This window comes from Phaenicophaeus curvirostris, chromosome 4 (genome assembly GCF_032191515.1).
Source record: "Phaenicophaeus curvirostris isolate KB17595 chromosome 4, BPBGC_Pcur_1.0, whole genome shotgun sequence".
NCBI lineage: Eukaryota > Metazoa > Chordata > Aves > Cuculiformes > Cuculidae > Phaenicophaeus > Phaenicophaeus curvirostris.
In genome coordinates, this window is record NC_091395.1 from 68,467,405 (window position 1) to 68,491,549 (window position 24,145).

The 24,145-nt window shown below is 44.3% G+C and overlaps 1 protein-coding gene across 4 annotated transcripts; it reads left to right on the plus strand.

Annotated features, from left to right (window-relative positions):
* On the plus strand, positions 1 to 24,066 carry MFSD10 (major facilitator superfamily domain containing 10). 4 transcript variants are annotated; one of them, XM_069856427.1, is made up of 14 exons: positions 1 to 16; positions 2,221 to 2,304; positions 2,426 to 2,615; positions 3,831 to 3,927; positions 6,518 to 6,621; positions 7,569 to 7,727; positions 9,024 to 9,212; positions 13,084 to 13,192; positions 15,097 to 15,208; positions 17,024 to 17,132; positions 18,925 to 19,015; positions 20,778 to 20,825; positions 22,170 to 22,259; positions 23,269 to 24,066. In XM_069856427.1, exons 3-14 carry the CDS (start codon positions 2,445 to 2,447, stop codon positions 23,373 to 23,375), a joined length of 1,386 nt encoding a protein of 461 aa, XP_069712528.1. In that variant the 5' UTR covers positions 1 to 16; positions 2,221 to 2,304; positions 2,426 to 2,444; the 3' UTR covers positions 23,376 to 24,066. The 4 variants fall into 4 exon arrangements, with proteins under 4 accessions (XP_069712528.1, XP_069712529.1, XP_069712530.1 ...); XM_069856426.1 differs by lacking the exon at positions 1 to 16 and adding an exon at positions 1,291 to 1,543; XM_069856428.1 differs by lacking the exons at positions 1 to 16; positions 2,221 to 2,304 and adding an exon at positions 784 to 806 and having other exon boundaries at positions 2,432 to 2,615.
* Positions 24,067 to 24,145: the final 79 nt, after the last annotated feature.

The window sequence follows — 24,145 nt, forward strand, 5'->3', positions numbered from 1 at the left end:
GGGGCGCGGAGCGGCGGTAGGTGCGGCGGGCGGACTGGGAAGGGCTGCGGGACCGGGTTTTGCCTTTTTTCTTTTCTTTATTCCCCCCCCTTTCCTTTTTTCCCTTTCATTTTGCTTCCTTTCCTATTCTTCCTTTCCTTTTTTTCCTTTTTCCTTTCCTCCTTTTCCTATCTTCCCTTCCTTTTTCTTCCCTTCCTTTTTCTTCCCTTCCTTTTTCTTCCCTTCCTCTTTCTTTCTTTCTTTCTTCCTTTCTTCCTTTCTTCCTTTCTTCCTTTCTTCCTTTCTTTTTTCCTTTCCTTTTTTCCTTTCTCTTCCCTTTCCTTTTTCTTCCCTTTCCTTTTTCTTCCTTTCCTTTTCCTTCCTTTCCTTTCTTTCTTTTTTCCTTTCCTTTTTTCCTTGCTCCCCTTTCCTTTTTATTCCTTTCCCGTTCTTTTTTTCCTTTCTTCCCTTTCCTTTCTCTTCCTTTCCTTTCTCTTCCTTTCCTTTCTCTTCCTTTCCTTTCTCTTTTCATCTTCCTTTCTCTTCTCTTCCTTTCTCTTCTCTTCCTTTCTCTTCCTTTCCTTTTCCCTTTCTTCCTTTCCTTTCTTCCCTTTCCTTTTTATTCCTTTCCTGTTCTTCCTTTCCCTTTTTCCCTTTTTTCCCTTCCTCTTTTTTTCCCTTTCCTTTTTTTCCTTCCCCCCCTTCCCCTTTCCTATTTTTCCTTTCCTTTCTTCCTGCCTTTCCCCCCTCCCCGACTGAAACTCCTGCTCTTGACCCAAATGGGGACTGTGTTAAGCAGTCAAAGGAACCTTCCCAAGGCACGGCAGGTAAAGCTGGATCCAGGAAATTTCAGAGGGTGGAAGGGGTGGTAAGAAAACGGCAGAAGGATGAAATTCTTCCTGATGTGGCGGATGACAAATCTGTGTGTGAGGGCAGGGCCAGCTTCGTGGCTGACCCCGTCCTGAGCATCAAACCCCATCGCTGCCTGGTGTCAAACCCCCATCCCAGCCTGGCATCAAACCCCATCTGTGCTCAGCACTGAACCCCATCTATGCCCGGCATCAAACCCTATCCCAGCCTGGCATCGAATCCCATCCCTGCCTGGCATTAAAGCTCCAGCCCTGCCTGACATCAAGCCCCCCTCTCTGCCTGCCACTGAACCCCCAGCCCTGCCCAGCACCATCCCCTGGCCCTGCCATCTGCAGGTTGAGGGCTGAATAGATGAGGTCCAGCCAGTCCTGAGGGGGTGACTGGGGAGAGCTGAAGCAGAGCTGAATGTCGGTGACACGGGTGTCTGCAGAAACAGCCTCCCTAAACTGAAGATCCTCCCCCCACTTCAGTCGTGTCTCATAGAAATCAAATGTCACGGTCGAGGTGAAGTGTTTTGTTTTTGCTGACGGGATGCCAGGGCCTATAAACTGTTGGTGGTTTCCTGCCTAGCAAAAAGTATGGAGAGGTTTGAACAACAAAACTGGTGGAGCACAAAGGCAGAAACGTGTCGTACCTTGGGATATTGCGTAAGGGAAATTACTACCACGTACCCGAAAGTGGAGCTGAATGAAAGGTCAGTGCTGGCATCAATAAGTTCAAGCCACACACCAGCTGAAATGGCTGTGAGGATAAGGTGTAAAGGATGTTACCCTGTGTAAAATAACCCTGGAATAAAGTTCAGCTTGATCATACAATTCAGTGGATGAATAAACAAATTGTGGGGAAAAGCGAGATAAAATCTGCCACAATGAACCCATCACTCAGCTGTTGGCTGGATAGACCTAGGGCTGGGGAGGATTTATTGAAAGGAATGGTTATTTTGGCTCTTACATCATTTGGGTAAACATCATGTTAAGTATTTGGAGCAGCGGTGAATTATAACTTTAAACAGAAAGATCCTTAACATAACCAAACTGCTCTGTTTGCTAGCAGATTTAAGAGCATTATTTCAAGAGTTTAATAAATGGATTGCAGGTGGCCCCCTTCTGTGCTTATCTTGCAGTGTCTGTACTTTAATAATGCTTCAGTGCTAGTAAATTAGATCCACAGATAAAGGAATATTGCAATAATATTTATTGTTGAGCTTAACAAAGCGTTATGGTCCTCAGTTCGTGTAATATGATGTTATATGCAGAAAATATTTGGGAAAGTTGTATTAGCCTTACTCACATGTTAATAAACTAAATGCTTCTTAGTTCTTTGTTTTGTTTGGAATGCTTCTATAACAGAGTTATCTTATTGCCTTTATAGCCTGTTCTTGCTGTGAGCAACAACTTGATGGTGAGCTAAAAACAAAGACTGAAGAGTTGAGATTCCTCTTCTCTTGAAAACCAGGTAGTTTAATATAGCCATAGTTTATATTTATTTTCATGAAGCCTATAGAAAGTGAGAATTAATCGGATTGAAAGACCTGCAAAATGCTTCCTGTTGACTGGATATAAATGTAATTTTGTAGAAGCAGAGCAACTGGGAACATGGCCCTGCAAGAGAGAGAAAGCAGCAGCAGCTCCATCAATGACAAGCAAGAGCAGAACTGTAGCCGTGTTATTATTATTGTCTTCCTGGCACTTTTCATCGACCTGTTGGGATTTGCTCTCATCTTGCCACTGTTCCCTTCCATTCTTGACTATTACAGCCAGACAGAGGTAAGCAACAGAAAAAGTCAGCCTGCTGAAAATTTTAGGTATGAGATCTTTGGGGAAGGGTGGAAGAAAAATCCCTTGCTGTGAGGCATACCAGACAGCTGTAGGCAGAATAATAATATCCAGCATATTAAATGGTACATGTACTGTATTTGTTTATGAACCTACATGAGACCCTTCCCTCTTGCTTTTTCATTAAAATGAGGGATTTGTTCTGAGGGAAAATTCAGGTTGTTCCTGGGGCGTAGTCCTTATAATTAGCAGTGCATTTGTGACAACACTGCTGTTGATGGTGAGATAGAGTAAACATCAATCCATAATGGATCTGCATACTGGGGTTTATCTAAGAACCACTGAGATAAGAACTTTTACCCTACCTGAGTATTTCACACACTTGATCCCATCCCCAACATGTAGATGGTCACTAGGTCTCAACTCCCATTCTGAGCAGGGAGCCAGCTACTGCTCTGGAGACACAGAGCAGAAAGTTGTGTTGGTTCCGTGCTGTGCAGCTGCTCACAGTTACCATTCTCAGGTGTTGCTGGACAAGATGAAAATGTCAGAGGAGAATTATTTTTGCAGCCTGCACCTCTACCTCACAGCCCCTTTCCTATCCCACCCCACTGCAGCTATAAGCTTTGTCTGTCTCATGATCCATCTCTAACCCTAACTATAGGCTCTGGTCTCCAGTATCTTCCCCTCTTTCAGTGTATTTCCTATAGCCAAGATCTTCACCTTCATTTTGGGGCCCCTTTCTTCTTTTCATAACTTCTTCCTCTCTTTAGGAACCATTGTTTTCAATGTCTTCAGGAACCACTTCTTTCTGGCCCTGCAAGCCCCTGGTTCTCCTTGTCTAAATAGTGTGCACAGGGACAGAGAGCATCTCACATTGCTTTATTAATTGAAGAATTGAGGACACGCCCTTCTTCTTAATTCAGGTTTTAGCAAGTAGCAGGCCTGATGGTTTAAAAAAGTTCAAATTCAGACATTTACCCCACCCAAACACATACACTCAATTATCTGCTGCCTGTTAGTGATCACAATTTAAGCTATTTTTAGCCTATGACAACTGATCAGCCAGGCAATTTTCCATGGAGGGAGGATGAGGGAAGGAATCATCTAACCTTATCTCTCATTCAGTAAGCTCTGGTCCTGTCTTTGAAAATGAAGCAGAGAGTGTGTCTTTCTGCTTCTATTTCCCAGCTATTTGTTTTGCAGGATGGGTTCTATTTGTCATTGCAACGTGGTGTGGACTGGTTTGCAGTGATGGTTGGGATGCCTTCAGAACGGAAATACAACAGTGTCTTGTTTGGAGGTATGGAAATTAAACAAACAAGGCAACAGACAAAAAAAAAATGTGTTGTTTTCAAGGTATTTGCAGTGTTGGTATGAGGAATGATACAGAAAATTACAAGAAATACAGAAAAGCATATTTGCTTGTTACTGGATTTAGATTTAAATAACACAGAAAATGTCTCTTAGTAGGCTATAAATGGTTTTGTTTTCATCACAATGAATCATAGCAATGGCCAGACCCATCTCTGTCATTTGCAGACACCTAGTCAGGCAGGAGGAATGGGACAACAGGAACCTTTTGAAATTCAGTTAGGGCAAACGCGAAGTCCTCCCCCTGGGAAGGAGTCGTCCCTTGCCACAACACAGACTGGGCTCTGAGTGGTGAGGAGCAGCTCTGCTGTAAAGGCCATGGAAGTCCTGGTGAGCAGCAAGCTGAGCATGACCCAGCCCTGGCAACAAAAGCACCAAAGCCGGTAGATTGAGGGACGTGATTGTCCGCCTCTTCTCAGCACTTGTCGGACCACATCTAGAGCATCGCATCCAGTTCTGCCCCTGCTCCCGTGCAAGTAAGAGATCCATAAACTGCAATGAGTTCAGGAGAGGGCCAGGAAGACAGAGGGTCTCTGGAGCTTAAGAGCTATTGAGCTCTGGAGCTATTGGCACCCTTCCTTTGAGGAGGTTATCAAGAAGGCAGTCAGGCATTTCACTGTGGTGCACGGTGGGAGGGGGAGAGGCAGCAGGCGTAAGTAGAAACAAGGGCGGTTCAGACTAGAAATAAGGAGGAACTTTTTCACAGTGAGGGTGGCCGGAGGAACTGGTTGCCCAGTGAGGTTTTGAAGTCTCTGTTGTCAGAGGCTGTCATCCCTAAGTGGATGAAACCTTGAACAATCTGGTCTGACCTCATAGCTGACCCCATGGGCAGGCAGTTACAGTGGGTGACCTCCAGAGTTCCCTTTTAACGTGAGTTATTCTATGATCTTGCCCATTTGTTCTACATACTGCTGCAGAAATACAGGTCTGCTGTTCCTTATTGTCAGACTGCCAGCTGAGGTCAGGAGCCTGCTGTGCTAGACCCTGCACAGTCACAGAAATTACTCTCCTTTCACAATAGATCCACACATGACTGGAGATCTACCAGAAGGATACACTGGAATTAGAAGCTGGTGAGTTCTAAGTCTCACCTCCCCACTGGGCAGCTGTAGAGCAATACTGCTTCTAAATCTCATTAGTCCTATTAAAAGCAGGAGAGCTGCTAACTTACAGGGTTCAGAAGCATTTGCTCTCAGTAGGACACTGGTGTGGGTGAGCTCTGCTGCCAGTAGTGCAGGAAATGTGAGGGCACCAATACTTAGCTGCAGTGACCAGCCTTCACCCACACCCTTTCTGCCCAGCGATTCAGGAGCTGTATTTCAGCTCAGGCCTTGGTCTTGCCAGAGCTACATCATAGGTATGTATAGCCTTGTCTCTGGGGCTGTCTCTGACCCCTTCTCTTGGATGGACCTTGGACCTACATTGCAGGTGTATTAGCTCCTGAATACATTCAGACTAGATGTAAGGAAGAAATTTTTTGCAGTGAAAGTGGTGAAACACTGGAACAGTTTGCCCAGAGAGGCGGTGGATGCCCCATCCCTGGAAACATTCAAGGACAGGTTGGACGGGGCTTTGAGAAACCTGGTCTAGTGGAAGGTGTCCTTGCTTACTGCAGGGGGTTGGACTGGATGACCTTGAAAGGTGGCCTCCAACCCAAACCATTCTATCATTCTATGATATTTTACACAAGTTTTTGCTTTTGAGCTATCATAAGCAGCTTCTCTCCACAAGGTGTTAAGTGTCAATAGTCTGTCTTCCTCAGAGTTGATGGGAACAGAACTTTTGATCTCTCTCTCCTCTGCCTTTTAAAGCTTTGATAGCTGGATGTTCCGAGATATATAACCCATTTTTTTTCTTTAGAGAAAAGCTGTGACAGCAAGGCATTTTTTTTGCCTGCTTGTTGAGAGTGTAGTGCAAGTTAATAAGCGTGTGAAGCTAGAAATGGCAAGAGAAAAGAGGAATTAAAGATCAGAGAAGCTGGAGGCAGATTTCAAAAGGCTCTTGGAGTCTGTTGGAATCACTCCTACCTCTTAGTGTGCCTCACTAACAGCAGTCCTTTTTTCCATGATAACAAGGAAAGAAAAGCTAATTAAGTGTGACAGAATCAGGTTCAAACAATCAAAAAATCTTAAAAGAACTGTGACTATTAAAGCTGTGTTATCTCTGCTCTAAGAACTGAAAATTAAATGTAGTTAGTTGGGGAAGCATTGGAGAATCAGCATTCTATTATAACCAAGGAGTGTCAAACCTTTTCTCACCAGTGGAGTGACCAGTGAACCATCCAGTTTATGCTTGTTACTCTGGTCTGTCTGTATTTGCCACCTCAGCTGAATAGCAATGCAAGATCTGTATTTAGAGGGTGGGTGAGTTTCAGAGACAAAGCTGTTCTTTATATCTCTAGTTTGACATCAAACTGCATACTTTTCAAGGACATAGTGGAGTGATAGGTCCAGATTGTCTGTATTTAAGATAAAGACAGCAGGTCTAACGATACATGTAATTTTTTTTTTTTTTTATAGGTCTGATCGGCTCAATCTTTTCCATCCTACAGTTTTTCTCCTCTCCCCTCACTGGGGCTGCATCAGACTGTTGGGGCAGAAGACCTGTCATCTTGATGACAGTGGTATGTGCCTGATGCTGATTTTAGTCATGTCCCCTCAATACACAGTTGAAAGCACTATGGTCTTGTCGTTAGCACAGAAGATTGGGAAATGGAGTGTTCTAGGTCTGATGGTTGTTGGCTGCTTCTTGCCAAGTTACTTGGCCACACTTCCAAAAGCAAGTACTTAAGCTGAGCTTCCTAGATCCAGAATTGCACATAGGAGGCACCAAAATATCTGTCTGTTGCTGAGATTTTCTGAAGTCCCTTTCTCCTGTGTACGGGAGAATGACTTCAGATGCTCTGTTTACAAATGTTTGCCTTAATCCCTATATATTTTAGTTCCCCAAGTGACTAATGAGGGCTGATCACTTATTGACCTGTTTCTGAGAGCCCAGGGATTGTTGTTTAGGAAGTGTTATATAGCAGTGTAAGATGTGTGTCTTAACAAGAACATTCTCTAAAAGGTTTTCTCTGTTGCTGGTCAGAGTATGGGGTTCTAATTACAGATGCAGTGCAGAGCAAGTGCATATGTACGTGGCAGAACTTGGCAGCAGATGATATACAAATCACCCTATCCTGTACCCTTGTGGAGGATGAATTAAATAAGCATGTGTGCTAATGATTGATCATGACATTTATTTTGAACTCAGAATTCCTCTGAAATTGAAAACAAGTGGAGCAGGATATACAGAAGTGGGTTTGTGCCCAGGACTGATTTAGCTCCCTTTAAACTTTCCTTGCTCTTATAGTTTTATTATTAATCTCATGTTTATATGAAGCTTTTATTGATTTGTTTCTAGTTTTTTAAATGACAGTCCAGGACGTAGTGTCGTACCAGTATATTCAGACACTTGTTGCATGTGTTTCTCAAGTAACTGTTTAAAAAAAAAAAAAGTTTAGCTGGGAAATGTGTAGAAGTGAGATTGAGTTTCCTCTGCTTTATAAAGAACTCTTTCTTGCTTCTGCAGGTGGGTTTGATGACATCATATGCACTATGGGCTGCCTCTAGGACTTTTGGTGTTTTTCTTCTGTCCAGGATCATAGGTGGAATAAGCAAAGGGAATGTCAGCCTCTCCACAGCTATAATTGCTGACCTGAACTCTCCAAAAGCACGGAGCAAGGGCATGGTGAGTTAAACATGTGGGTATACATTTGGCTTTGCTGTGTAGCTTCTAATTGAGTTCAGAATGTCTTCTTCAAGTGTGTATTCATTGATTGAGTGAAAACATGACTACCTTGGTTCTGAAAAGATGCCAGATCATTTTAGTGATGAGCTCTGAGACTTCATGTGTGAATGAGTTTTACCTAGAAGTGAAATGCAGCTGCCCTAGAGGTGAAAAAACTACCTGTGTAAGTGTTATAACTGTTACTCCTGCTGATAACTGTAATGCTCATAATAGCTTAGAATTCAAAAGGTCTTATGGCCTGATTTTGGAAGCTGGAACCCAGTTATAAGGCAACCCATTGTTCTCATCTTCCCAAATTGCGGAAGCACAGCAGCGCTGCACAGCACACCATGCCTCCTGGCTTCCTTGGATGCTTCACTGGCTCCAGGATCTGAGCTCAGTGGGTAAAGGATGTGGCTGACTGAGCCGCAAGTGGTATGAATAACTGCCCTGTGCTCTTCTGGAAGGCAGAGGACCAGATGGAAACACCCCGCAGGCTGAATTTTGCTGGTGAATTACCTGTTAGATCTTTTAGCTTATAAAAACCTCGAGGGTCCAAGCATCTATTAACAGATTGTAATAAGCCACTATGTGAGACAACTGCTTCTTGGGATGGGAAAGCTTTAGATTACACAGTAATAGCTCGTGAATCAAATCAGTGCTCTTTTAAGGTACAAGGTACCATGCATTGTGTACAGATTCTACCTCTTTCGTTATATGCTGGTTTCACTGTGAGTTAATGAATTCTCTTTGGTACCTGTACTAAATTCAGGTTGTTCTGGGAAGTCTGTCAGCCTGTTTGCTCTATGATACATAAATTCTTAAATACAGAAATTGCCAAAGCGTTTTAGAAACTATATACATCATTATGAATTCCTACTATGGTTCTGTTCTCCCATCTCTAGTTTTACACGACAAAAGTTTATCCTATAGCTGAAGGACCTGCTGGCTGAGCAGTCCCTGAGGTGAGAATCATTATTTCCCTTCCTGGCTTCCTTTCACTGGTAACCACATAGCAGTTTGTTCCTGCCACTCGCCTGACTAGGCAGCAAATAAAATCAGTTATTTGGAAATAACAGATTTTTCATACTTAATGCTCATTGCTGTGCACTCCCTACATCCTCAGAGTGGTTACATTCCGTATCTGGTTGCATTTCTTTAAGGTAAATGCCAGGAAATCCAAATTGTGTTAGAATTAAGTTACCTGATGAAACTGGTGTCTAAAACTTTGTGTCTGTGTTCATTTTGGCACGGCAGGCAATGATTGGTGTTGCTTTCTCCCTTGGTTTTACTGTGGGTCCCATGATTGGAGCTTACCTGGCCATGGAGACAGAGAAAGGAGAAGTCTTCTATCTTCGTTCGGCATTGTTAGCACTCATGTTTGCTGTGACTGATTTAATTTTCATCTTCTTCCTACTTCCGGAGACACTTCCCAAAGAAAAACGGGTAAATGGATTCTCAATCTGAATATCTATGTTTCTTGCAAAAACAGGATTTGAGAACTGTTGAAATACTGGTAACAATGAAGAAGGGGCTGAGCCAGTATCTCAGGAATTTAGCTCGTTCCTGGGACTAGGATTTAATATTGTTATTCGGGCTAGTGTCAAAGTGATTCCATGATGGTCCCACCTCCTAGCCCACTGTAATATGAGGAAATCTTTATAGCTAACATGTCTGCTTAATTACTGGGTTTGGTGTGTGATGTTTAAATTTCTCAAAAACTAGCGGGAGCCTAGGAGGAAGAAGGTAAATTTTAAACTGTGATCACAATGATTCCCTGGCTAATCATAAAAGTTAATGCATCAGAGACTGTATTTTTTTTTCATGTACCCAGTATATGCTAGGAACTTTTTTAAACAATTATCTTGTGTTTGCTCAATTATTTTGAGCACTTAAGTAGCAAATGACTCTTATCTCGAGCTGTGCTGTCTTCCACAGATACAAATTATCTGCTTGTGCTGAAATTCAGTGGCTGTTTGGGTTTGTGGGGCCAAGCATTTATTAATATTATGATTTAATATTGTGTGATCAGACACTGTCCAAGATATGTCTGATTAAAAGTCTCTTGGAATGGTCTTCTTTGGAGAGACTGAATTCAGCCCCAGGTATCTGGGTGAAACACTCAATTTGAGGCCTTCAGCTGGATCTTTTCTAAAATCCCTTGTTTCTAAGCAGCACTCAGCTGTTGAAGTGTGTGTGGTTCCCTGGAGGTGTTTAAGGCACGGGTGGACGAGGTGCTGAGGGGCATGGTTTAGTGTTTGATAGGAATGGTTGGACTCCATGATCCGGTGGGTCTCTTCCAACCTGGTTATTCTATGATTCTATGGTTTCTGGATAGCCAAGCTTATTTGACACTGAGAATTGTGCAGCAAACTTTTGTCTGAAATTCTCCTGCCAGGGCAAACTTTAGCCATTCCCTGAGTGTTTCCCAGCAGGTTGTGTCCCATGGGAAATCGATTGTTCACATTATCTTCCCAAGCACTGTAGCTGTTTTATTTTTTTTAACAGCTTTTCCATGTGTCATCTATTCCCCTTTCCTATTTGGCTGTTTCTAAACATTCTGGAAAAAATCCTGTTCTGTGTTAGAGCTGCACACTCTGGGGTGGTGGCAACATGTTCAAAGAGGGAGATGCTGTAGAGAGAATCTGTATTCTATAAACAATTCCACCTTTGCTGTAGACTGATAAATGGCTTCAGGGGGATGACTGTATGATGACGGACTATCACCCCCCTTCTTTTATTATCCTCTTGAGAGTTCTTCTGATAAGCTAGTGTGTGTTAGCCAACACGACTGAATTTTGATAAGATGATGAGTGCTCTGTCCCTGCTGTTCCACAGATTTGTTCCTGTTTATCAGGTGAAGAGTGACCTGAAAACTGTACCTTTTACCTGTCAGAGACACAGGTCATATATGCAGTGGCCAAATGAGCTCCTGCTTGGAAGAAGGGAGGAATAGAAAGGTCTCTAGTAGAATCTGTCCCCTGGAAGAGCTTTTGAGCTCTAAGTTTTAGCTAAGGTAGTCATGGTCAAGGCTGGCTGTTTGGAGGGAAGGTCTTACAGCTTTTTTTTCTGGTATCCAGCTAATCCTGTAAGGACTGTCTGTAGGGCTGTGCAGCGTTACTAGCAGCCTTATGGATAAACAAAGCTTTTGCTCTATTTGCATACTAAACAGTGTCTGGTTTGAAGGGTAAGACTAGAGCTTGGAAGTCCCAGACTGCATTCTTGGTTTGGACTGACTCTGTGCCTTCAAGACAGGTTACTTACTTAGTCTCTGCATTAGAGGAAAACAGTAAACAAAGACACTGTGAAAAATGTCTACATTCAAGGTGACTGTTGGGGTGATCACAGAGTAAAATGAAGCAATTTTGAAGTAATAAATCATGAGCAAAGAAATTAGATGCAAGTTAGCTATTGCAGATTTTGAACCTGCAAAGAATCTGAACTCCATGCAGCCGGTGACATTGACTGAAGTTGGCAGTGTATACTGTGTTATTTGGGGGTGGTGAATCACTTCCCTCAGTTTTAGGACAGTGTTTTCATTATCAGTCAGTGGATGAAGTCACTTCTAGACCACTGCTTCCAGGGCAGTGATAGGAGAAATGAGAAGAAGTTTATCTGCACATGCATGCACAATGTATATTAAAAAAAAATCTTGATACATATGTATCATGAAACACTTAATATTTTAAACATAGACATATATAATGTATGTCCTCAGGACCAAATCAAAATCAGCCATGATAGTACAAAGCAGCTTGGTACCCTGTCTGATGTGGATAATAATTAAAAACAGGTGCAAACTGCACATTTTTTATTCCTGGTAAACATGCCTGAAGAGAGTTGCTTGTTGCCAGATTCTCTGTGCTGTAGTACAAACACTGTCATGCCAACAAATGCAGGAACTGAGGATTGCTACAAGCCAGCTTCAGGAAATCCTCTTACAGACCTTTTAAAAGCATGAGGAAACTTCTCGGGAGTGTCTCTTTACTCTCTGCAATACATACAGTGGAAAGGGAAATAAATATCATAATTTGTTTTGTATGGATCAGCAGCTTTATGGTGTTATACAAAAGCAGCCTGATACATTGAACTGGTTGCTGTTGTGAGACTGATGGGCTCCAGTGCCCTGCTTTTGGATACCCAGAAGCTCTGACTATCAAAACAAGACTGGGTCATGCTAATACCATGTTGAAGGTTGATTTGTTTACAGCTTTATTAAATCCAATCCATATAAATCCTCAGGTCAGGCACAGAGATTAAGTTCCACTGATAATTTGACCTTTAATCTCTGCCCTCTAGGGGGTATTAGCTCTCTTCCTCCCTATCTGGGGAGAGTAGGAAGCTCATCAGATAAAGTCTGTGCAGCGCTTTGAAGATGTGAAATACTAAGTGCGATTATTCAGGATTCTTGAGACTATCTATCTTATCTCTTCCTGTGACTGTCATGTAAAGTGACAGTCTAAATGTCCTACTTTTAAAGGGATCATTTCTCTAAGAATTTAAACATTATTTCTTCTTCAATATTTTCTTCAATTTTCTATACCCTAGAATAAAAAATAAACAAATTTTATAAATTGAATTCCCTATAAATGAAAGAATAAGCACCTCCTAAGCTTCTGTTGATAAGGAGCAGGGAGCGTGCCACTAGGTGCATAATTTGGTTGAGATGCATGGAGTACAAGGGCAAGAAGTGCTACAAAATAAATGTTCCTCTTCAGATTGCCACACAAGGTGACTGTGCAGAATGTCTCGAAAAATGTCTCTAAAATCTCTCCAAGGAATTTCTCTAAAAATCCTATTTTCCTTTTCTTCCCCAGGAGGTGTTACTGGCTGGCTAAAAGAACGACTAGTACCAAACCAGGCCGTTGTTTGATGCACTGCGCATACTATACTCAGACCTGTAGCACACATACATATCCCCAGGTTCCCATGAGCTTGCAGGCAGATATGCCATTATTTTTCCAGTGAATGTTCATTGGACATGAGGGAGGATGCAAAAAGTGATCCAAATAAAACCTTGTGGAGGGGCTGTGGAAAATGAGCCTCTTCTGATTTTTAAGGACCTTTGGATGAATCAGATTTCTGTCTTCAGTGAAAGCTGCTGTCAGTGCTTTACGTTCTAGTTATAGTGCTGGAGCTTTCTGTGATCAGAAAGCCTAGGATGTTATTGGGGGTCGCTCAAACCCCAGTGCCTGTTGCCTTGTTTAATCTCAGAAGATTTGCGTAGGTGTAGAAGCACATTTGGCTGTTGCTGTCTATTCCTTGCAGTAGTTATTACAACAGGTTTTTAAATGAAACTCTCTCTTTCTCTGATCAGGTCTCTTCTGTGACATCTGGATTTCAGGCAGCAGTTGACTTGCTCAGTCCTTTGGCTTTGTTTAGGTTCTCTGCAGTCACCCGAGGAAAGGAATCCCCTTCAGAGGAGAGTAAGTGTTAGCTGGCTTTTTATATTAATACTCCATGTCTTTTTGTATGTGGCAGTGATTTCTAAGTGGAAACTTACTCAAACCATTTCAGAAGCAGGACTCTCTTTAATCATTTAAAGCTCACCTTGCTAACTTAGGAACAGGGAAATGAAAGTTCCCTTGGATGCTGGGCCTGTTATTCCTAAAAAGTGATTTTAGAGAGTGATGTTTGGAATATTTCTGACTTGCGACTTGCTTTTTCTTCAGGCACTGTCTGCAGCATGGAGTAGGCTGCAGTAAGGGAAATGATTTAAAAAGGTAGGCCAAAGCATAGGTAAGGGAGATGGGAGTTTGCTTATCCAAGCTGCAAGCATGGAACTTCAGACTAGAATCTTATTTCTCAATTCAGGATTTGGAGATGTAGGATTTGAGCTGGCCATTGCTCTCTATGAAATTTAAGCCATAGGAAATAAATCAGTGTTTGTCACATACACCAACTTAATCATAGAATCATAGAATAACCAGGTTGGAAGAGACCCACCGGATCATCGAGTCCAACCATTCCTATCAAACTCTAAACCATGCCCCTTAGCACCTCGTCCACCCGTGCCTTAAACACCTCCAGGGAAGGTGCCTTAAACACCTCCAGGGAAGGTGGCTCAACCACCTCCCTGGGCAGCCTGTTCCAGTGCCCAATGACCCTTTCTGTGAAAAATTTTTTCCTAATGTCCAGACTAAATCTCCCCTGGTGGAGCTTGAGGCCATTCCCTCTTGTCCTGTCCCCTGTCACTTGGAAGAAGAGGCCAGCTCCCTCCTCTCTACAACCTCCTTTCAGGTAGTTGTAGAGAGCAATGAGGTCTCCCCTCAGCCTCCTCTTCTCCAGGCTAAACAACCGAAGCTCTCTCAGCCGCTCCTCATAAGGCCTGTTCTCCAGCCCCTTCACCAGCTTTGTTGCTCTTCTCTGGACTCTCTCCAGAGCCTCAACATCCTTCTTGTGGTGAGGGGCCCAGAACTGAACACAGGATTCGAGGAGCGGTCTCACCAGTGCCGAGTACAGAGGGAGGATAACCTCCCTGGACCTGCTGGTCACGCCGTTTCTGATACAAGCCAAGATGCCATTGGCCTTCTTGGCCACCTGGGCCACTGCTGGCTCATGTTCAGTCGCTGTCAACCAACACCCCCAGGTCCCTCTCCTCCAGGCAGCTTTCTAGACAGACTTCTCCCAGTCTGTAGCACTGCACAGGGTTGTTGTGCCCCAAGTGCAGGACCCGGCATTTGGCCTTGTTAAACCTCATGCCATTGGACTCTGCCCAGCGGTCCAGCCTGTTCAGATCCCTTTGCAGAGCCTCCCTGCCCTCCAGCAGATCAACACTTCCACCCAGCTTAGTGTCATTAAGATTCAGTCCTCCTTGCTGCTGCATCAGGAATAGAGTGACATTTGCCACGTTGGAGAAAATCTGTTAAACCTGCACTGGCAGAAAAGCAAGTAAGGAAATCTGTAACAAATAATTTGTAACTTAGAAAAAGGGATGCTGTGCTTTAGCCAATATCATCCTGACAGCAACATCAATGTATTAGGAGGAATGCAGGTACTGATTAAAAATAATGAAATGAATCCCAGTGCAGGTGGGAATGTCAATGTGCAGCAGAGGGGCTGGATTGAGCGGGTGAGGCCAGACTGACCCAGAGGGAGATTCGTCTTTTTCACTCTCCTCCCCTCATAAGGAAGGCAGCGGGTAGAAATCATTTTGGGTCGTGTCTTGTATGGATATTTAAAATGAGCATCTGAAGAACTTTTCTCTGCACAGCTGATAAATGTTGCTCTGCTATTGTTGTTATGTTCTCAAGCTGTGCTTGGAAAACACCACCATTTTTATCTCTTCTTTTTTTGTTGTTTCCTTGATGTTTGTATTTTGTGTGTTTAGATCTTCAGAATCTCAAAATCTTGGGCCTGGCTTATTTCCTGTACCTCTTCCTGTTTTCCGGCTTGGAGTATACACTGAGTTTTCTCACTCACCAAAGATTCCAGTTCAGCAGGTATAGCACACTTAGAAGATAAATGTTGTATATTTTGACTAGGATATTTTCCAGAATCTTGATTTAAGGTATCTTAATTTATTTTCAGGAGAGGCATTATGAGGTTATTAAAAATGCTCAGAAAGCAACTGCTATGTTCGGTGATATTGGGCTTTGCGGGAGTTATTTATGAAAATACAAGCACAGTGTTTATCATGAAAGAAAATACTCATTGAATCTACAGCTTCTAATAACTAGAGAAAATCAATATGTAAGATTAAATTAAATCTCCTGAAATATGAATAACTGGCCTAGTTGTATTGGTTAAAATAAAATCCTTTCTCTTCTAGCCTAGCAGAGCTTTTAGGTATCAGGACAAATCGTGAAGCTCAGAAAAGGCAGAGAATGGAAGGATAGCTATGTGATTGTCAGAGTTCTGAATTGCATACGGTGCCCAGTCATTGCATCACAGAGTTGGATTTCCTTTAGTCAAACACTAGGAAGAAAGAGAAGAGAATCCATGAACAGCAGCTCAGCTTGAAATACTTTTCCTGCCAGCTCATAGGAAGATTTCCAGCCAGGAACATGACCTTGCAGCTTGATTCCTTATGCGTGTCCTTCCCTTTGAGTAACCCTCAGGGGTTTGTCTCATCTTTCCCTGTCTGTCTTTCATTACAGTTTGTAGTTTAACTAATGTGTGGACATGAAGGAAAGGTTTTCAGTGTGTTAAACTTCCTTCTGCACAGTCCTTTCAGGATAGCTGTGTAGTGAGATGTAAAGCTCTATGCCAACAGTACAGGCTGTGTGGCAGACAAGCTTGTTTTGGAGGTGAGAACTTTTAGCAGAGGATACCCACATAGTTCAGTGGATAAGAGAGGTGAAAGAATGATTTGAAGAAATGTTTAAGGGTGGAGGGAGTGGAGTTGTAAACTCCTTGGTGCAATACATGATCTCCACCATGCTAGTGCCCGTGTTATGCCTTGGTGACTTCAATCATGAAGGTGATCTGAGGGCTCCCATACAAGGACAGGCTGAGAGAGTTGGGGTTGTTCAGCCTGGAGAAGTGAACACCCCAGGGAGACCTTATAGAGGCCTTCCAGTACCTGAAGGGGGCTACAAGAAAGCTGGGAAAGGACTTTTTACGAGGGCATGAAGTGACACGGTGAAGGGGAATGGCTTTAAATTGGAGGGGGGAGGATTTAGATTAGGCATTAGGAAGAAAGTCTTCACAATGAGAGTGGGGAGGCACTGGCCCATGTTGCCCAGGGAAGCTGTGGATGCCCTGTCCCTGGAGGTGTTCAAGGCCAGGTTGGATGGGCCTTGGGCAGCCTGGTCTGGTGGGAGGTGTCCCTGCCCATGGCAGGTTGGAAATGGATGGTCTTTAAGGTCTCTTCCAACCCAAACCATTTTATGACTATGAATCAGACTCTGCATGAGTGGTGGTAGTGGTTGTGAGAAAGCAAAATGCTTGCTCCTTGGAAACCAACAACTCCTGTGTGTATTGCACAGAATTCCATGGCACGGGGGTAATTAATGCGTTAACTCTTTGTGGGCCACCCTAGAAACAACTGAACTACATCATAGTAGTCTAGAGGTGATTGTAGTATCTGCCAGCAGACATTCCATCTCTGTGTTAGCCCTGAAAGGTTTTTCTTCTTGCTGTCTGCCTGCCATGGGATCTAATGTCAGCGTATTAAGAACTCTGTACTGCTCACGTGAGCTCCAAAAAGCATTTTTTCTCTCTGGTTGAGGAAAGGGTCTACACTGGAGCTGTGAATTTTAGAGTGGAATGCTCTGTGCGTGACTCCATAATCTGTGGTTTTGCCTCCCTTCTAGCATGCAGCAGGGCAAGATGTTCTTCTTTATTGGAATAACAATGGCTGTGATCCAGGGAGGCTATGCTCGCCGAATCAAGCCAGGAAATGAAATCAGAACTGTAAAAAGGGTAAAAAAAGAAATTTTTTTTTTTGTTGTTTTTCTTTTCCTCCACAAATCTGTTACGTTACATCAATCCAAAGTGCAATGAAGGGCAGCTAGAGGCTATGACTGTACTTGTCAAATCAAAAGAAATTTCTGTCTCATTAATCCAGGTAAATGACTTCTTGAGACCCTTGGCTGTTGGGCACTTATCAGTCTAACTAAACATTGGAAAATTAGGGACTTTTTTTACCATATCAGCTATGATATTCTTGAAACTTTAGATTTCTTCATATATAACAGCAGCAGGGAATGAAAACAGAGTGGCAGTCTGTGCAAGCTAAGTGAAATGCTATGAAGATGATGCTTTGTTTCAAAGATTTCTTTTGCAGTGCAGACACTGAAATTGCTAAAGCAACTTCTGAGCTGATCTCTGACTCTCTTTCTGGCAAATTATTTTCAGCCACATCATCAGTCTGGCCATCTCCATGCTTGGCAGACTTTCTCTAGAGTATATTTCGCTGGTGGGACAGGGAAACAGATTCTTCCTCCTGTCTTCGATCTGTGATCGTCAATACCACATGTAACAATGGCATGTACCAGTGTTAAGGCAGAAGTTTCACTGGCAAAGTGTGGCTCTCTTTGTTTTGCTTACTTTTTTCTTCATAGAGATCATGCTGCTTTTCCTTGTGAAAGAAAACTCATGCTTCTGTGTTAGTGCCGCTTTATCCTCTGCACCAGCTTCCTCCAAGTGCTCTTCCAGCCTGCTGTTTGCAGTCACTGCACTGCAGTTTATACAGACTGTGGTTTGCCCCACTAGTTTTTATTCTCCTTCCTCTTCCCTGCACTGGGAAGCATTACCTCGGAATACTCAGTGCTGCTCGCTTCTCATAAACACCCATGTGCGCTATTGCAGAAACCCACTGGTTCCAGGACACACTTTCTGTGGATGTGCATGGCTTGACTGGCTTTTGTGCAAATTCCCCCTTTTTCTGAAGTTGTTCTGGCAGTTCATTCGTGAATCTGGATCACGCTGCAAGTGTGGCCTCTCTTAGCGTAGTGATTACAGCCGCTCGTTTATAACTGGATCTTCAAAACGAGACACTTGGTGGGAGTGAATACCCTCCTTTGTGAAACGCACAACAAATCTGAATGGCTGTGTCTTTTCTGCGAAAGCTGCGTGTCAGGGAGAGATCACAGGGGAACTGAGGTCCAGGCTCTTGGAGGAGATGAAGAATGTTTTTTCTTTTTGAAGAACTTCGAAATTTGAACTTCAAATGACCCCTATTTTAAATTCTTGGCTCCAGAAGCCTGGACTCTGAAAGCTCAGGGGAGGTTCGATGTAGCCCTTAATATGAGCCAATACTGCTGAAAACAAGCAGAGGAGCTGTAGTCCTGTAGCACATGAGCTTTTTGTACCAGCTCAGGAGAAGAAGAGTTAAAGCTAGATTTCTGTCCACTTCAACACACAACAAGAGAAAAAATACAACAAAACCCAGCAGATTGTGAGGGAGAGAAAACTCTGCAAAGAATGTTTTCCTTAGTTGTGGGAAATGGGTGGGATAATGACAGTTCCAGGTGGCTCCAGGACGCCTGTGGTCTGCAGTCATGGTAGTTGGTGAGAGAGAACAGGAAAGTAAAGTAAATTCCACTGAGTTGTGGCCATCCAGGTGAATGTGAAACTTCTGTTTGGGAAGAAAGGGCTTTCTGCTTCCAGCTTAAAGGTAGTCCCATCAGCAGAAGGGAGCTGGCAGGACACCTAGAGCTGGGCTTTGAAAAGCAGTGCTTAAATGTAACTGTGTGACTCATTAATTTTGCAGGCTATTATGTTGCTGATTCCAGCTTTCTTACTAATCGGATGGGCTGCAAATGTGACCGTGCTGAGTGTTGGACTGTTGCTGTACTCTTTCGGTGAGCTATGCAAAACGCACTTGAAAGCTAAGCACACACTGGGTTTCTTCATATATATATATTCATCCCAGTAAAAAAAAAATCACTTCTATTTTCAAACTATAAGTAACAGAAAGTTGACACTTCTGTTTATAAATTATGGAAGAAATAGTGTCTGGGTTTTTTTTCTGATGCTGTTTGTATCACAGAGAGTTGCCATGGTGATATTTGGAAGCAGTGCTGCTGTTGTCTTATCTCACTAGTGAGCTCTTGAAGGTGGTTTGGTTTTTTTTCCCTCTCTTATCAGACCTAGAAGCAAAATATCCACAAAATAGCTCAGGAAAAGAAGGGAGACAGCATGTATTTATATTTCTGTGGTGGCTGTGTTACTTCTCAGGCAAGAAGCTGAAGAGACCTGCATGCTCTGAACCTGAAGGCTGGAGTGTGCGTTCAGGCTGAATGAGAGTGAGGGTAAATCAACATTGTCCTGAACGCTGAGGTGTGAGGCTGTGCTGGTTGGACACCGCTCTGCTCTCTTGCATGACGCGCTGCCACCGCAGGGAGGGAGCAAATTGGTTTTGATAAGTGCAGATGGTTTTCAAAGACTAAGTGTTTACATAAATAATATTCTGCCAATTTAGGCTGTTATTCAGAGCACTAATTATGAATTAAGTTGCATTAATTTACTGAAGTGCCTGTCTGAAAAGAGATTTCAGATATTCCCAGTGCTGCTAACTGTTACAAAACTTCAAATATGTATAATTACAAAAGTAGGAGACTTCTTTTTTGCATAATACAGCTTGATTTAAGAGTAAACTGTAAACTACAAAATGCATCTGTTTAGTACCTTGCTTGCCCAGGGGCAGCTGTGTGTTTGGCAGGTTTCAAAGGCTCCATCATGCCTACAGATTGACTTGCTCTTGAAAGGCCACTCAGTGAGGAGGGCTGAGAGGAGGTATTCATTTCGTCTAACTGTGCTTCTGGGAGAGGACCCTCATCTTCCTAGGCTCCAGGGCTAGGCAGAAGACCCCATCTCCTCCTCAGTTAAGCCAGCTTAACTCTGGTGGAGACTTTCCCCCCACCCTTCCTGCCTCTGCCTCAGGAGTTAGGGCACCTGCAGTTCAGGCAACATCTATCAATCATTCCTGCTCTTCAGTTGTCCTTTCCTTCCCAGAAAAGATTCTGCTTTGTATGCCTAAAGCACTTCCTTCTTGGCAGAAAAGGCCCCTGTTTCAGTAAGAGGGCAGTGATTGCTGAACAGATCTTGGCTTTAGTATACAGAAATTTTTATACCGCGTGGTTGGCCTGGACTCTTACTCTCCAAGGCAGACCATGGCCACCTCTTTCATCCATGAGTATGGTAAAGCCATATATGCATGAGGATGGTGTGATTCTGTGTGCAGCACCTCATTGTCTGTTTGAAATACGGGTGATTCCCTTTCCCTGCTCCCCCTGACAAAACCACAGCGATTTGGAAATCTACCAGTTAGCTGATCTGACCTATCCGCCCCCTTCCCATGGGCTCACAGAATGAGAGACACTGATGTGAAACATCTGCTCCGAGCACTCGTGGCTCCAGGCTCTTTGTGCAGGTTGGCTTTGAGGGGATGTTTTCATTATTGAACCGGATTAAACCTGATGATTCATTGTGGCTGCAGTGCCCCGGAGCTCGGCGTACTTCTCTGCGGTACTAATGAGTTTGGGCCACATGTTTTTCACGATTGTTCTTGGAACTGTTTGAGCTCTGCTGTTCATTGACAGTCTCTTTTGTGGATTTTTCCAGCTGCGGCCATTGTTATCCCGTGTTTGTCAGCAGTGGTGTCAGGCTATGGTGAGTGTCTTTCCAGCTTTGAGTTGCAGCCCTTGGCCACATAACTGACCTTTGTGTAGATTTGGCTCAAACAGAGAATTGACCTCACGTTTAGTGATGCATCAACAGGGCGTGGGTCCACCTCGGATCTGAGTGCTGGACCGATGACTCTGGCTGCTGCTTGGCTTTACAGAAGGTCCCTTTCCACCCTACAAATGCCTTAACAAGGAGAGCAGAAATGCTCAGTGTTAGGGCAAACTGCTGCTCCATTTTGTACATATGTAATCCTGAAAGGGTAACCACCCCTGCAGGAGCGCGACTAAAGCCTCAGAGAGAGCCTTTCCCAGCCGCTTGTCTGCTGCCTCTTTCAGCACAGCTGGTGACCCGTGGCTGTGGTTACCCTCCACCACCCTTTGCTGGAGGCAAACCAGCTGTGTGGAGCTGGAGGTGCTGCAGCGTTCGGCCTATGGGTGTCCTTCATGGAATGGGAGCCAAGTGCAACTGCTGGGGGTAGGAAAACAATATCTTCACCCTGGGAAATGCAGAAACATCCCACAAGGGAGCATAGCAAAACCCCAAACTGACTTGTACCTGTTTCTGAAAACTGTCAGCATCCATAATTGATTGTTTCTGTGCTTACAAACAGCGACAGTCTGTTCAAAGTGACCATCAGTGTCATGCTTGGCTTCTGTACTGTTTTGTTTAATATAGCTTGTTCCAATGGGATGGGGAAACCTGAAGCAACCTTATTTTTGGTTATGATTAAAAAAGATAGGGAACAGTGGGCAAAGGCCACAAACAAACAGCACTGAGCAGGGAATGGCCTGGGTTCTCTGAAATAGACACCAGCTATTGCTGCCAGCAGTAAAATAATTTCTTTTCAGAGGGTTTCAGAGGGTTCCTTAGATGGTATTTCCTAACGAAACCTCTGAAACCTTCTGAGTTTGTGGCACTGGTTGCTGTGTAACCCTGTAACGTGGATGTGTTGCCATCTGTGGATGACAGACGTCCTTCTTTAGCTTTGGTGCAGTTGCCGGCACTAGAGTGCTTGCTGAGGCAAAAAAGTAAAGCTTTGCTCATTGATGTCACTTTTATGTTGTTCTTAATTAACCTGCATCCACACTTCTGCATTTATTATACATCTGAGCCTCCTCAGTAAACCTGTTGTACAATGTAAAGCTCTTTGTTGTTGTTCGGGGGAGGCCACGCGCTACCAGTTATCCGTGGACAAGCACTTGGGAACAGCCCTGGTGTTCTTTCACCTCGGTGGAGGGGAAAAAAATGCAGCCTGGGCAGAGCACGTGATGTGAAAAAGCACGATGATGAGCAAAACCTCCACACTGAGGCGGCTCTCTGCTTGCACAGGCTCTGCCGGCCAGAAGGGACGAGTCATGGGAATCCTGAGGAGCTTGGGTGCCCTGGCCAGAGCCCTGGGACCAATCCTGTCAGCTACAGGTGAGCACGGCCTCGTACCCCAGCCTGCCTCTGCCAACACACAGCAGCACCCGGGGCCCCCACAGCCCGAGGGGGCTGAGGGAAAAGAGGAGTGGGAAGGGCTACACGTTTCCAAGCTATAAAACTGTCTTTGCAGAAGTTGGCACCCCTGAGAGCCGCACCAGCGCAGGGCACCGACCTTGTTTGTCAGCACCAGCAAGAGCCTCACAGATGAGTTCAAAAAGGTCACACAAGCAGAGATAAGTGTGACAGCAGGTAGTGCCCGCCTCATGAAAAATTCCAGCAACAGCACCAAATGAACCAAGCTTCGTGTGTAGCTGTGCAGGCAGAGTGAAATCACACCCTCCTGTGCTGTGGTAACTGATTCCCAGTTAACAAGGTTCATGAAGCTGCTTCCCTAAGTGATCCAGATTAAGCAGGGGCAGTCCATAATGTGCAATAAAGAACTTTTCAGCATTAAAGCATCTGTAACCTATGAACTCAAAGAGTCCACACTCCAGCAGTATCCCAGAGCCCAGGGCTGGTGGCGTGCAGCGCTTGCTGCCCTCGGCTAAGGCCAAGCCTAGACTGGGTATTAGGAGGACAGGCACCCCCTGCACTCGAGCTGTTAGAGGGTACAGGAACAGTGTGAGGGGAAGCAGCCACACAGCGAGGCAGAGCTGGAACTCAGACCAACTGTTAAGTTTGAACAAAACCAAAACCCATTTCCTGGACAGAAGCAGCCTCTTCGGAGGAGCTGCAGTAGAGTATAATAGTTGCCTCATGGCTAAAGTTGAGTGAGTGAGCAGCAACTCTATTTCCGTACCGGCAAGAATGAGAATATTCTATTTAAAATAATAACTTTTAAGGTGCTGTTTCCATGGAGGAGAACCAGCACTGCTACAAGCCACCTCCTCTTTATAATGTGTGTCAGCAAGGGTGGTCAGTAAAATTCAGTGTTCTGTATCGTTGTCAAGAGCAGCAGGATGCATGGTCAAATGTACTAATGAGGTAAATGTTTCCTTTGCAGTGTACTGGCTGGCAGGGGCAGAGGTTTGCTTCACCATCTGTGGAGTTTTCTTCCTCATCCCCTTGGTTTTACTTGGGTCTATAAAACAGCAGACAAAGGAGGAGTAGGAAGTAACCACAGAACTACCCCCAGCTCCCAGAGACCTCTACAAGACCCAATTCTTGCCACCTGACTGCCGATCACAGGTAGAGGAGGACTTTGACCTCTTGGAAGGGGACATGCGGTGACCATGGGCAGCACCAACAGACTTCAAGTTTCTTAAGGCCCTCCCTGAGCAGTGGTGTTTCAGACGGGCTCCCAGCCCGCTTGGCTCATTTTGCAGAGAAAAAAAACCACAGAACAGGTGAGCAAAGCATTTGGATCATCAGCCAAGCAGCAACACAGCGCAGCGCAGCCCCAGTCACCGTCAAGCGCTGCTGAACAGCACACTGCAGCCTGCACAGGGCTCTCTGCTCCTCTCCCGTCCTCAGCAGCGTGAACCAGCCCAAAGCCGCTGCCAAGCTGCTTTGGCTGGAGCAGAGACCAAATCCATCAGGCAGCTGCTATACAGGTGTCACAAGATCCCCACCAGTGCTCAGCGAACTGCAAAAAGCTGGACCAACTGCCTTAAACCACAACTGTCAAAAGCGAACAGCGTCCCACAGGTTTCCCGAGCCTGATTGATGCTTTGGCCCAGGTGGGCTGCTTTTATTCTACAAATAAATTTTGAGAGATGTTTTATATTTCTAATGCTGCGTGCTGGTTTTTGATGACCAAGCACCGTTCTTTTTTGCATTACCAATAAACGGGTACCTTGTACACTTGCCTCCTTCCTTAATGACAGTTCTGGTGTTGCCCCCATCGATCCAAACAGGCAGTTTGGCTAAGCCAGAGCCGG